Source organism: Anolis sagrei, chromosome 4, assembly GCF_037176765.1.
Source record: "Anolis sagrei isolate rAnoSag1 chromosome 4, rAnoSag1.mat, whole genome shotgun sequence".
NCBI lineage: Eukaryota > Metazoa > Chordata > Lepidosauria > Squamata > Dactyloidae > Anolis > Anolis sagrei.
The window spans coordinates 125,615,144-125,630,099 of NC_090024.1; the positions used below are offsets into that span (position 1 = coordinate 125,615,144).

Here is a 14,956-nt window from a genome sequence, read left to right on the forward strand (position 1 = left end):
CAACATGAGAGTGTGGAGAAGAGCAAACCACTGACCACCTGCTGCAATACAACCTAAATTCTGCTACATGCACAATGGAGGACCTCCTTGCGGCAACACCAGAGGCACTCCAAGTGGTCAGCTATTGGTCAAAGGCCATTTAATCAACTACCAAGCTTGCAAACTTTGTGTTTTGTCTGTTTATTTATTTTGTTAAAAATGTAATACAAATGTCTGGTTGCCCTTTTCCTTGTTTGTTTTTAATTATCAATTTCTTCTACCGAGGTCTCTTCGTCTTCTTTGTACCCAATGGAATTTCTAATTCTAAATCTATAAGTCCTTTGAACATGTCCGATAACACAGTTTCAGTGCTGGTTTCTGCAAGAAAATGACTTTTATTTTTTTTCTTGCATCTGAAGATCTTCATGCTCTGCCTCTAAATTCTGTATCACTCACATTTCAAACTAGTTCCCTATGAGACTTCAGAAACCTTGTGCTGTCCTGCACTGCAATGGGATCCCAATCTGCTCAAGTATTCATCTGTTACTATTTTGATCTGAAAGGGACACTGGGTTGTTGTGAGTTTTTCAGGTTGTGTGGCCATGTTCCAGAAGCTTTTCTGTTTGGATTCTGCTTTTATCAGGACATCATCACATGGATGGAAGCAACTGTATGGGTCCTTTCCACACAATCAACACTCTGTTGGAAGGAAACATGCAAATTGGGACCCTCTTTTCAAAGGTATCCTTCATATTTGTACCTTTCTGATCAGATTTCTGGTCTCCAGCACCCTTTTTGTTTGCTTTGGCTTTGAGCAGGTCTTTGTCCCAGGCAGCCAATGCCTGCTTCTCTATTTGACGTATCTCTGCTTCTTCTTTATCTAAACGACGCTTCCATTGCAGCAGTTCTTCAGCGTACTGTCGACGGTGCATTAGTTTTTGTTCTCTCTTCGTTAAGAACCTAGCAAAAAAAAAAGAGAGAAAAAAAAATTGTTCACCGGCACCCTGAAGTGTCAATTATAATGTGGTAAGAAGTATTATGATATAAAATATTGTGAATGATTACCATGATTGCCTGAATACTAAATTAATAATTGAAGCACTGGTTATATTAATCCAGTTAATATTTTCCAATGCTCATATTTTTGAACATTTTATTTCTGTGACAAAACAGTCCAAAATTGTGTGTGTAAATTAATGTTTATAATGAAAAGAAATTCTGTAGTAGCTAATGGAATTCCAAAACATAAATACACACACATCAAAAATCCTTTTTTTAATCCAGCTTGATCTTTATCCATGTCTACAGCCAGGTATCAAAATACTTAAAACAGAACTAAAACCAGCAAAATACTGAGTTCATATCTAAAACTATTAACAGGTACAGATTTATAACTACACTGCTAGGAAGTAAGACTGATCACAATACAGTTTTTTCACATAATTAAAAAATTAAGTTGATCTCTCTCACAACGACGACAATCTAGAACTGCACATCAAGCCTTCTTTTTGGCCATCCTCTACTGCAGGAGTCCTCAAACTAAGGCCTGGGGGCCAAGGTCATTTACCCGGCCCTCGCTCGGGCTCAATCTAAGTCTGAAATGACTTGTAAGCACACAACAACAACAACAACAACAATCCTATCTCATCAACCGAAAGCAGGTCCACACTTCCCATTGAAACACTAATAAGTTTATATTTATTGAAATTGTTCTTCATTTTAATTATTGCTACAACATAAAATCATCCCAAAAGAAAAATACAACTGCCAGAGATCGAAGTCCGATTAACTTGCATTATTATTCTGGGCTATAAGCAGGGCTTATTTACATGGAGTGCCTTATATTCTCTAGTAATTTGGAAAGGTTAACAAGAAGCAACTGAATAAAATTTTACTTTTATAGATTTAAAAAAATCTGTCATGTCAATGTAAAATGCGAAAAAACACATTAAATCCCAGAGCCTATTCCAAATAGCAGTTGACACATTACGTAAGGCTGCTGCAGGAGTATCGCCTTAAATGATTACACAGGAGAGGATTGGGGGGGGGGGGGGGGATCTTTATGAAGAGTTTCCTAGTCATGTCAAACTGAACAGAGCATGCTCGATCAAAGAGTCTACCACTGAAAAAGGTAGAAAGTTACCTGACCAATTGGTTGTAGATATACAGCTGGAATTTGGGATGGAGGTTGGGAAAACAGACACTGAGAGAAGCCCAGTGGTGAGACGTAAAGACAGAGAAGAAGTAGTGAACAGGAGAGCAGTGTCTACAAAATAAGGAGGAAGAGTTTTAAGCCAAGATAGCAAGAAACAGACAGAAAGCGAGAGTAGGAGAGCATCTAGCATAGAGTCTTGAATTCATGTCAAACAATCATCATTCCACATGCGGAAGACTCCAAGGACAACAAAACAAAAACATATTTTCACTGCAATCTTCCATTTTTTTCTATGAAGAGCTTACTACAGTGGCAAATTTGCTACTTTTTGGAGCTTCGTTTCTGATACTTAAAGAAAGTGATCACACCTATTGGCTTCCAAACTGAATTTTAAAAGGTCTATGTTGATCACTTGAGCTCTTGTCTAGTCCTACTCATACTAATGAAGACTTGGTTCAGTCAACTAAATGAATTCAGTCTTCAAAAGAAAAAAAAAGGAGAGATGGTCTCCATCACCTATCTCGAAACTTAAACAATAACAAAAAGTGTGCAAACTCAATGAGTTCATAAAGTGCCATCTTGCACAAGCATATAGTTTTAATCTTTAGACTACACACACTCATACTTTCATTTTCAAACGCTGATCTGTACCAGAGCAGCATTTTAATTGTCAAATATTCTCATGACAAAAATGTAAAACAAGACAAAACTACCTCGCAGAGAAAGCAGTTAGAAAATAAAAGCCATGCTACTAATAGATACTAAGAGTTATAAAGCACAGTAAGGACTAGCTAAGACAAATGAGGACAAAGAATAATTACTATTTAAATAGTTCCACGTTAGGAGCTGGTATTACAGGGGGTTAATTCTTTGATAGAGCATGCTCCTGTTCACATGCATACAATACGACAGCTTTCCCTATTTCGTCTTTAGCCAATACTAAAACTTTCTTTAAAAACTACTAGATTCATCTGAGTATTTCTGGAAAGAACAAGAGGCAGCACAGTTCTTCAATCAGTTTTTTATGTTTGCAGCACTTCATACAATAATACGGCTTTCCTTTACTGGAATTTCTGCCAGGTGCAAACATAACAACTGATTTTTAAGAAAATGTAACAAATGTTAATATTGTTTATTTACTTACTTACTTACTTACATACTTACTCACTACACCTGAGTCAGCCCTAGGGTGACTCAGAGCAGTTAACAATATCAAAATTCAATGCTCAAACCATCATAAAACAGTTAAAAACAATTACAACAGTAAATCAATAAAACATATTATTTAGTTGTCATTGATATCACTAAATGACTGGACTTAGGGGATTTGTACTTTCCAAGTAGATGTTTTTAAAAAGTATTACTCTGAAATGTAACAATGAAACAGGATGTTTATTTTAAACCAGAAGAGAGGAACTAATGCTCCTCAATAAATGTTTTCAAAAAACTATTTTCCATAGCTAGCAAACTATACTATAAGGTGGGATCCCCCCAAATCATCTGCATGCCTAGGGATTTTTTCCTTATGGTCTTCCAAATTTCTCCTATGCAAGAAATGTCCCTTAGAGCAATTTTTAGAAAAGCTATAATGGAGAAGAAAATTGTAACACATTTACTGAAATCCTAAGACAAACACACACTAGATCCCTATATGTTGATTTTATTCACTAACAATATCAGGAAGGACGCAGGATGACATATTCTAGAGTTGCAATATTCATGACTTACATTCAGAATTTTTTAAAACAGTTATTTGACAAAACGGACAGCTTTTCTTTCTCTATCATGGGTATATTAGAGCTGCAAGGTCTCACAATGGAGAGATACATGTCACAGCTGATATACAAAACATTTCTCAATTGAAAGAGCTACCGTATTTCATTGCAGAATAGTCATACTTTTATTCATGCAAGAATCACAAAAATACCAATTTTGCCACCCTAAAATGGGTATCTGGTTATTATGCAGTGAAGATTATTATACAGGATGTGGCAGCATAACTTCCTTTTTTAAAATGTGCGCCATTCAGTCGGTTGAAGACGTTGCGGAGTGCTAGTGGTCTCGTTCGAGAGGTGGGAGTATAAAGTTATGTCCTGACACAGTTCAGTCGCCATCATGCGTTGGAACAGTGAGGAGTGTGCTTATGCTGTTGAGGCCTACTTTTCGAGCGGATGTTTTGTAATCGCAACCCAGCACGCCTTTCGGAATTGCTTTAATTTAGCCCCATTGGCCCCTGTCCCGGACCGGAAATCAATTGTGACGTGGGTCACTACTTTCAGACAAACTGCAAGTGCAACAAGACGAAGAACTGGAGTCCCTCGGTCCATTAGATCACCTGAGAACATTGAGGTATTGAGAGCTTCAATGTTGCGATCACCACGTGGTTCTATGCACAAACATGTGTCTGCCCTTGAACTTTCGAATCATTCTGTGAGGAGAATTCTTCATGATGATCTTCACTTCCAACCTTACAAGACGGCGATTGTGCAGGAACTTTCTGAACGTGACTTCAATTCTCGGAGGAACGCATTCGAGGTTCTTCTCGAAGTCGTTCCTGAGGACGCTATTGTTTTATTTTTAGTGATGAAACCCATTTTCATTTGTGTGGATCCGTCAACAAACAAAAGACGTGCTACTGGGCTGACAACAACCCTCGAGAATTGCATCAAAGGCCTTTGCATTCACCGAAAATCACAGTGTGGTGTGCAATTTCCTCAGCTGGAATTATTGGTCCCTGGTTCTTTTAGGAAAATGAAGTCACAGTGACTGTGAATTCGGACCAGTATGTAAACATGTTACAGGATTTTTTTTTCCCATGGCTAGATGGGTTGGACTTAGGGGACATTTGGTTCCAACAGGACAGTGCAACTGCACACACTTCAAAAGCATCGATGGCTTTTTTGAGGGAATGCTTCCCAGAGCGCCTCATCTCAATTAGGGAGGATTTGGAGTGGCCAGCCCGCTCTCCAGATTTGGCCCCTTGTAATTTTTTTCTATGGGGTTTTTTGAAATCCCGTGTTTATGTGAACCGTCCAAGGACCCTACAAGATTTGAAGACCAACATCCAGGAAGTAATTGCCAACATAACACTTGCTATGCTGGCAAGAGTCATGACAAACACCAGAAATCGGTTTACTCAGTGTATGGAGAATGGAGAATGGGGGACGTCACCTACCTAATTTGATCTTCAAAACTACGTAAAACAAATCTTTAGATATGCGCCTACATTATAAAAAAAAATCTGATTCATACAATGGGTTATATTAAGTTTTGAAAAAAGGAAGTTATGCTGCTGCATCCTGTAGGATGAAATGCAGAATTTTGGCCAAATTAATGCTTTAGAAGCTAGAGTATGAATCAATCTTTTTTTCAGATAATTTTTTGTCATCATGGTAAAGTATCTACATCCCTTGGTGTCCAGAGATAAATTTCAAAACAGAAAAAATATGTTAATTCATTAACTGCCTTGAGACACGTGTCATATTCTGTAAGGAGTACTACATAATAATCTGTGCAGATTCAGACTCTGTAATTATTGCAGAGTGCATACATGACTCAGGATCAGAAGACATGAAGAAGTTCACAGTTTCAAAGCTCAGCAGCACCAGTTGAAAGATACTTCACATAGCAGGTCAGGGAGGAATTTTCACTACCCAAAGAATCTCTTGCTGCCAGGAAAAGTAGATAGTAACTAAAGTAGTTGGAAAGAGCATGTTTGTATTCACTCATATGCTGAATATACAAAGCAAAATTACCAGCAACAGATATTAAATCAAGCTATCTTGACAGCTGTAAGAAACAAAACCAAACTCTGAAGAAAAGAGTAACCTCAAATCTAATCTCCCATATCAGCAATAAAATAAGCACAGATAGTTACTTCTCATCCATCCGGCTACGCATTTTCTTCAGTTTCTGCATGATGCTACTCGTCTCACAGCTGGAGATGGAAGAAGGACTACCTGTCTCTGCGTCTGTTGGCAGTGGGGTTGAAGACTGGGTTTGTTTCACATCATCCTCACTGCGATACTCCTACAAGAAGGAGAACTTAATTATTAAAATTCTACTTTCAGAACATTAGAACTTACTAACTGATTAAGTATGTAAATTTGAAAAAAGATGGCTCTTTTAGGTTTCACAGCAAAGCTTCTTGTATTGGTTACATATAAAAGTCAATCTATATCTCAAAATAAAGCCAGAAAAAGTAAGCTCATGAGCACCATCTGCAATTCCAACAACAGAATTTCCATCTTTCTGGGTTTTTTAAAAACCTTCCTGACAATGATAATGAATCCTAGCAGGTTGAGAAGTAAGATAGTGTTTTGAGTAGCAGTACTGTGAATACTCTGCTACTGTTTATACACTGTTTTATTTCATGTGTACAATGAGATCTGTGGATGCTCAAGTCCCATTATATACAACTAGCTGTATCCGCCACGCATTGCTGTGGCCAACCTTCACTCCCTCTTTCTCTCCTTCCTTCCCCATCCCCCCCTTTCCTTCCTTCCCTATTTTTCTTTCCCTTCTTCTTTCTTCCTTCTCTACCTGTTTCTTTTCTCACTTCCTTTGCTCTTTGGTTCCTTCCTTCCTTCCCTCCTCCTCTCTTTCGTTCCTTCTCTCCTTCCTTCCTTCATTCACTTTTTTATTCCCTTCTCTCCTTCTCTACCTTTCTTTCCTTCCTTCTCTCCTTTCCTCTTTCTCTCCCTCCTTCTCCTCTTCCTTCCTTCCTCCTTTCTGCATATGTTTTGCGTGCGCATATATATGTATATATTTCTGTTTATGTTTGTGTACATATGTGGTTTTGCATATATGTTGTAATGTATTTTTTTGTTTTTTGGCTTTTTAAGTCTCTTCTGCCGTGTTTTTCTGTGTTTTTATGAGTGATGGTCACTCATTGGCCTGATAGGTGTATTGTGTCCAAATTTCGTGTCAATTCGTCCAATGGTTTTTGAGTTATGTCAATCCCACAAACGAACAGTACATTTTTATTTATATAGATGGCATACTACATTGCAAAATCAATGTTTGCTTTTTACAATGGAGCGGGCTGAATATTTTCAGACTGCTAGTGGCTGAATCTGTAAGTGCAAAATCCATAGATATAGAAGGTTGACTATATATTGACTGTTTTATTCAATTTACCATTTTACTGAGTACTTTACTGAGACAACCATTATTTAAGGTTCAACTGTTTATTCTGGAAATGTATACATACCTCCTCTCTTCTATTTCAAGGAACACCAGTTCTACTCCTTGAGAAGTGAAATAGTAAATATGAATTTAAGTGGCTGGCCGCCAAAGGGACAATTCTAGCACTTAAAGCACAGCTTACCATTTTATTTTCCCCTGCAGACTTCAGTTTTTCCTGCAATTTCATAGTGGTTTGGCGTATTCGTTCTATCTCTTCCTGTTGCTTAAGGATCAGTTGCCTCTCTTTCCGAGCCGCCTTATTGGCCTCCTGAAGACGCTTGATTTCAGCCTTTATAAATAAGCATAATAAAGCAAAACAAAAGTAGTAATCTTCATCTTTTCCCTTCATTTTGCTGCATATAATCTTCTTAAAAACATGTCTCTGTTTCTTTTCTCATCCATCTCTTCTATTACTTCTTCTCCCATGATTTCTGTTTCTGCTTCCCTGACAGCACCAGTTTTCATCTGATGACTTTTTTAATTAATTTTTTCCACTGCTACCTCTAGAAAGGAGAATGTCTACTTAAGAATTCAGTGATGAATCATACAAGTCTGGCTTTATACATGTTTATGAAGAAAAAAAATCTCACTACCTTAGACTCAAAACAGCAGTTTTCTATGAACCTCTTTGTTTAACTTAAGCTCATAATCTATAAGTAGTCCTCCACATTCATGGAGTTCACACAGCACTTCTCCTTCTGTCTGCAGCTTACAATCTACAGGTAGTCAATCTACAATCTACCTCATCTGGCTGCAAAGACTAGGAAGTGTAGGGAATATTCCTAAGTCACTCTCACCATCGGGAGAATAGCACTGGGGGCTGGGGCAGTGATGTTGGATCTCACTCCTCGTAACCATTCCCATGCCCTGGAAACTAGGATGTGGAACAATGGCTTCAAACTACAGGAATGGAGATTCCACCTGAACATTAGGAAGAACTTCCTGACTGTGAGAGCTGTTCAGCAATGGGACTCTCTGCCCCAGAGTGTGGTAGAGACTGCTTCTTTGGAGGTTTTTAAACAGAGGCGGGATGGTCATCTGTCAGGGGTGCTTTGAATACGATTTTCCTGCTTCTTGAGAGGGAGTTGGACTAGATGGCACATGAGATGTCTTCCAATTCTATGAGGATAGGCGCATTTTCATATCATTCCAAAGATGCCCCACTCACTGGGGAAGGCAACATATCTGCTTGTTATGCATGTTATGTATCAGAAAAAGTAGCTTAATATAGCCCAGGAACAATTGTTTTATATTATTTTTTGTTTGAAATTTTCACATCATATAGAAATAAAAGTGATCAATTAATAGACCATTTGGCTTATAAATGCTTTGCAATAGCGATGCTGGAGGCCTATCGATGCTTTGGAATAGTGAAATGACCCTTTTTTTCCAGGCAAGGTTACTAAACAACTGCATATTTAGACCTTTTATCAACCTAGTTTTACCAAGAATACCAGGAAGACCTGAAAGGTTTTATATTTATTATCTTTTGACTGATTAGTCTCCTGAAACTACTGCCAAAGTTGCTAGTTTTTGTGCAGCAGCAATAGCTTGTTGACACGGGATGCTGTCAAAGTCTCAAATGGTTCTATTACCTTATCTCAGTTTTTATCATAGTTATTTAAAGTTATAAATGTTAATAGTATTTTAACTCTCATCCTTCATATTGTGACTTAATTGTGTTTTTAAAAATTGTATTTTAATGCCTAAACTTATGATTTACTCATATTTTACTGGTTGATTTAATGCTGATCATTGACTAATACGATGCTAAAACAAGAGATAAAACAAGATACACAGAAGCAAAGTATAAGTCTATATAACCCTTCTTTGCCCTAAGAAAGGAAAGCCTCCTAGAAAAGATTTCATCAATAAATCAATTGAAAGTTCTTCTTTTGTTATTAACCTGGTGACAGTGCTCTGAAAGCAACGTAGCAAAAAATAGAGCACTTCAGGATGCACTAGATCCCCTCCTTTGTTCAGCTAATAAACTATTATGGTCATGAATTTATAAAGGATTGCTATGATAGGTATACCACTCTTTTGAGCCCTTTGATCATTAATAAAGCATCTTCACTAAAAGAAAGGGAGCACATTTCTAAGTTTGAAATTCAATGTCCACTGAACATGTGTAAACATGGGATCAAATAAATTTCCTAACAAGATTTACTGATAAACCAATAGTATCACGGTGCAATCAGATTTAAAGTAATTTTTACCTTCTCCTGCTGCAGCTTCAAAAGTAAGCCACGCTGTTTCTTTCTAATAGGTGGCATTTTATCATCTTCTCCTTTGTCTCGTAGATGCCTGAAAAATTAATAGCATAAAAGGTATCCTACTTTCATATTCATACCCATATTTGTTGTTGTGTATTATTGTCTGATCCAGTACTGCTATACTACTGAAAAAAATAGCAATGTAACTCAACTCCTCAACATGCTTTTCTAAACTATTAGAAAAGCAAACCTACATAAAGTAGGTTTGGCCAACAGTCTGCCAGTCGTATTTGGCTAGGAACGTCTCTATGTTCAGAACCCTCTGTGACAAAAATGACTTTGATAAGGAAAAATTCATTTTTCCGAGCCTGGTATCCATTAAAAACAGTTTAAAACAAACATAGAGAGAGCGAGAGAGAGAATGAACACAAACAGGGCACAGAACTGCCCAAACCCCTGAAAAATAAAATGAAAAAATGAATCAGAAGTAGGATTCTGTTTTCTTCTGGCCTTTATTTTGATATTTTTTGCATACTTCCGGGCCTAAGTAGTGTTGATGGTAAATATTTAGCCACCAAATCTGTCCCCAGTTTGTATGACAAGCCTCAACATAATTTTGTACTAGAGATACAAGGAGGCCTTAAGTCTCAAAGGCCCATTCCAACATGCTTCTGGAGATAACCCTCTACAATGAACACAAGCATCAATTACATGTGCTTCCCCAAGACACATGAGATAGTTGGAGTGGCTGTACTTTTCAGTGATTTTGACATCACAAGAGATGGGCAAAAGACTTTCCATTTCAAGGTGGCACATCAGATAGCAATGCATTAACACGTATATTAAGTAGATTATTTCCTTACAAATAAGATAAATAAGACATTAAGACCGTCCGGGGAGGCCCTGCTCTCGGTCCCGCCTGCATAACAGGCACGATTGGCAGGGACGAGAGACAGGGCTTTCTCGGTGGTGGCCCCTCGGCTATGGAATGCCCTACCGGTTGACATCAGACAGGCCCCCTCGTTGCTGGCGTTTCGGAGGAAGGTCAAGACTTGGCTCTACGAGCAAGCGTTTGGCAAATCAGTGCAACTGAACAACTGAACACAGGAAGTCGGTAAAACTGAACATAGGAATGGCACAAGGATTATGAGAATGGATCTTGTTCTGTTGAGGCGTCATGAATTGATAAGGAATTGATAATAATTGTTGATTTTGTTGTAATGTGTGATGTGTTTTAACTGTATATTATTGTATAACTTGCACTGTGTAAACCGCATTGAGTCGCCTAATCTAGGCTGAAAAATGCGGTATAGAAGTAAAGCAAATAAATAAATAAATAAATACAAGTGAATTATAATGAACAAATTTAAATCATACTACAGTTAAATTTATTTTGCTCCTAGAGGCATTGTCAAAGTTGCTTCTGACTCAGAACTTGTTCACTGGTCACTAGACTAACCAAACCTGCAGAACATGAATTTCTAGAACTGTAAGAAATATTATTTTGATATTCAGAACTGACATAATTGATAGGAAAAGCAAAGAGGTTTTAGGATCAGAAGACATTATATTATCAGGTTTTCTTACTTTTTCTGGTGTTCTAACCAAGCTAACTCAGCCTTTGTCTTCTCTTTCAATGCTTTCTCACGCAGACGGAGCAAGGAGGACTGATGAGCTGCTCGCATTTCTTCTTCTTTCATGTACTGCCGTACCATTTCCATTGTAAATTTGGAAAAGCTGTCTTGTCCTCCTGAAAATGGCAGACTTAGCTCCTGTTAAAAGAAAATATATGTGGTTTAATTCCCATTTAAATCTAATTTATGCTTTTACTAACATAAGCAGCACTCACTAGAGAGCACATCAGTCTCCTGAAAGGCACAAGGCACATTCAGATGCCCCCTAAGAGAGGGCTTCCCTTACAGGCCCTTACAATGCTAGATTTCAAAAAGACTGAAGGTTTTCTATTTGACATGCCTTTATGAGATTTCTCACTGATGGATTATTTCATTGTTGTAGTTTGTCATTACTTTTTATTGCTTTTCTTAATATTTAAAAATGTTGCCTATCTTAGGATTGTAAATTGTCCATGATGTAAGATGTCTGGTTTATGCACTTGCATGCTGCTTTGAATCCCTCCTTGAAAGTCAACCTTAAAATACCCGTATATACTCGAGTATAAGCTAACCCGAATATAAGCCGAGGCATCTAATTTCACCACAAAAAACTGGGCAAACATATTGACTCGAGTATAAGCCGAGGGAGGGAAATGCAGCTACTACAGGAAATTTTCAAAATAAAAATAGACACCAATAAAATTACATTAATTGAGGCATCAGGAGGTGAAATGTTTTTTAATATTTACATAAAACTGTAATTTGAGATAAGACTGCCCAACTCTGATTAAATCGTTACATATCTTCAGTATAAATGTACTTACATATCTCTCCAAAAATAATAAAGAGAGTAAAATAATAAATATAATAATAATAATAATAAAGTAAAATAATGGAAATGCAATAATAACAGTGATAATAGAGTACAATAATAAATGTAATAATAGAGTAAAATAATAAATGCAATAATAATAAAGTAAAATAATAAATGTAATAATAATCATAAATAGTGTAAAATAATAAATGTAATAATAATAATAATAGAGTAAAATACTGTAGATGTAATAATAATAAAGAGAGTAAAATAATACATGAAATAAAATAATACCAATAACAGAGTAAAATAATAGATAACCTTGACTCGAATATAAGCCGAGGGGAGCTTTTTCAGCCTAAAAAAGGGGCTGAAAAACTAGGCTTATACTTGAGTATATACAGTACTTAAAAATAAATATAGGACAGAGCAGAAGTCTTTCCCTGATCCTGGAATGACATTGTGCAGACCATGTAATATTTCACGATTAAGGTTCATGTACTTCTGAAGCAAGATTCATTGTGCAAAATGTTACCTTACTAATGTAACATTCCAAGATATATCTTCACGGCAACACAACACACTATTAATAAATCATCATAGTATCCCAATCAGTTCAACAAGTACTGAGCAACCTCACTATTGGAAAATGTGACATTAAGAATGCAAAATCGGATTCTTGAAATAGTAAGTCTAGTTATTCTGAACCTTTCCACTTTCAGAATGAATGAATAAAATGAGGCAAGATGTAGAATTAATGCTATTTAACATTTATGTAAAAGCAGAACATTTCTACTAAAAGTCATAACCAAGCACTGACCACAAGCTCATGGCCAAAAAGTGTCAAATACTTGCTTTAGCAGGTGACAATGTGGCCTTTCCAGGAGAAGCTTCCTCATCAGAATAATCATGGTGAACTCGTTTTTTCATATTGATCCGACGATGACTCTCAGATGGTAGTAAAGACCGGAAGGATTTTTCCTCAATCTTGTCCTCTGTCATAGATTCATCAAATTTGAGGGAATATTCTGTTGCAACAGAAGTAGAATCTGAAAGATGGAGAAGACTTATTAAAGAAGAAGAAGCTATATAATAAGGAATGTTTTCCAACCGTTTCACAAAAGATGGAATGCACAACTTACCAAACGAAGAATTTCAACCCAAACTGCAGAAGTATAATATAATTACATATTTCACCAACTCTACCGCACACTTTCCCCCCCCAAAATTGAGGTTCAAAACAGGAGGAAAGCCAGCTGTCCTTGCCAACCTATGGAAAATCTCCCCAACCTCGCATCTGCTTTCATGTTGCTACCAGCTTGGTGTGGCAATGAGTATAACTTGTATCCTGTGCAATGCTTCTGCTGCCAACCTTGGCTGCTGCTGCCATCTTCATATTCCTAGGTTTGTTTTGAAATTGAGAAGATGGGGGGCAGAGGGTGACAGACCCAGAACACCTGTCTTTCTCTCTTTGGAGGTGGGAATGGTGAACGGATAGGGAGACAAAAGGAAGGAGCCCTGTGTTCCAAAAGAATGAGGCGGCAGCTCTCCATTGCTCCTGGCACATTGGGCCTCTTTCTCTTCTCTCCTTTCCCCTCTCAGCTCCACGTCTAGAGCAAAAGGGGAGTTCTCTCTTTCTCAGCTGTCCCTTAACTAAAGCTCTAAAATTGGGCTGCGTCTCACACTCAATATTATCTCAAAATCGATGAAATATGGTATATGTAAGTAGCAAAGTGCCTAGGCTTATGAAGGAAATTGTTAATTTACTGCAAGAACCATGGGAAATCAAATATATATACCTATGTCTTTACAATAAGAGGAAGAATGTTCAGAATGTTATTATTTTTATTATTTTTATTTATTTAGAAGAGTGTTTCTCAACCTGGGGGTCGCAACCACAAGGGGGGTCGCAAGGGGTTTCAGAGGGGTCGCCAAAGACCACCAGAATACATGTATTTCTGATGGTCTCAGGAACACCTTTGGTGGAGAAGGCTGAAGATCTCTCCGCCTGTCCTTCCCTTCCTTTTTGGAAACAGACTGTGACCTCCACCAAAAGCCCTCCTCCGCTGTGATTGGCCGGTCTCTCAGCTGCTCTCTCAGCCAATGGGAGAGCTGTTTCTGAGACTCCAAGTGGGAAGGGGAGAGCAGACTGCTCTGCAAGGCTGGAGGGAGGCTTGAACCAGTGGAAGGGGAGAGCATGCAAGGCTGGAGGGAGGCTTGAAACAGTTTGGCTCAATTCTATCGTTGGTGGGGTTTAAAATGCTCTTTGATTGTAGGTTAACTATAAATCCCAGGAACTACAACTCCCAAATGGCAAGATCAACCCCCCCCCCCCCCAACCCCACCAGTATTCAACTTTGGGCGTATCGGGTATTTGTGCCAAATTTGGTCCACTGAATGAAAATACATCCTGCATATCAGATATTTACATGACAATTCATAACAGTAGCAAAATTACAATTATGAAGTAGCAACGAAAATCATTCTACGGTTGGGGGGTCACCAGAACCTGAGGAACTGTATTAAGGGGTCGTGGCATTAGGAAGGTTGAGAACCACTGATTTAGAAATTTGTTTCCCGTCCTATTCTCGACCTCCAAAGAGGGACTCAGGGTGGCTCCCAACAATATAAAAACACCAATAAAATACACAATTACATAAAATGATAATAAATATACATTTTAAAACAGTTTATCAGGTTTAAAATGTCCTCCAAATCAGTCCAAAAATGTGATCCATAAAATCTTATTTGTGCCAATAAAAACAGTCTATTCTGCGAACACTTGCTCCCACAGCCAAGTCTTAAGTGTCTTGTGAAAAGTCAGGAGGGAGGGGGCAGATCTAACCTCTTTAGGGAGGGTGTTCCATAGCTGAGGGGCCACCACAGAGAAGGCCCTGTCTCTTGTCCCCACCAAACGCGACTGCGATGGTGGCGAGACCGAGAGCAGGGCCTCCCCAGATGATCTTAAAGATCTTGATGGTTCATAGGGAGA

General features: G+C 38.0%; 1 protein-coding gene across 7 annotated transcripts in view; it reads right to left on the minus strand.

The window, feature by feature from the left end:
• CEP350 (centrosomal protein 350) overlaps positions 1-14,956 on the minus strand; it is a 104,190-nt gene that overhangs the window by 26,444 nt on the left and 62,790 nt on the right. For 5 of the 7 annotated variants that reach the window (XM_067467638.1, XM_067467639.1, XM_067467640.1 and 2 more), the window contains 7 exons: positions 12,820-13,013; positions 11,125-11,309; positions 9,541-9,628; positions 7,464-7,610; positions 6,012-6,163; positions 2,123-2,245; positions 740-939 (listed from right to left, as the gene is read on the minus strand). In XM_067467638.1, coding sequence (XP_067323739.1) covers positions 740-939; positions 2,123-2,245; positions 6,012-6,163; positions 7,464-7,610; positions 9,541-9,628; positions 11,125-11,309; positions 12,820-13,013 — 1,089 coding nt within the window. The remainder of the gene's footprint in view (positions 1-739; positions 940-2,122; positions 2,246-6,011; positions 6,164-7,463; positions 7,611-9,540; positions 9,629-11,124; positions 11,310-12,819; positions 13,014-14,956) is intronic. The other 2 variants (XM_060774454.2, XM_067467641.1) reach the window with 1 other exon arrangement.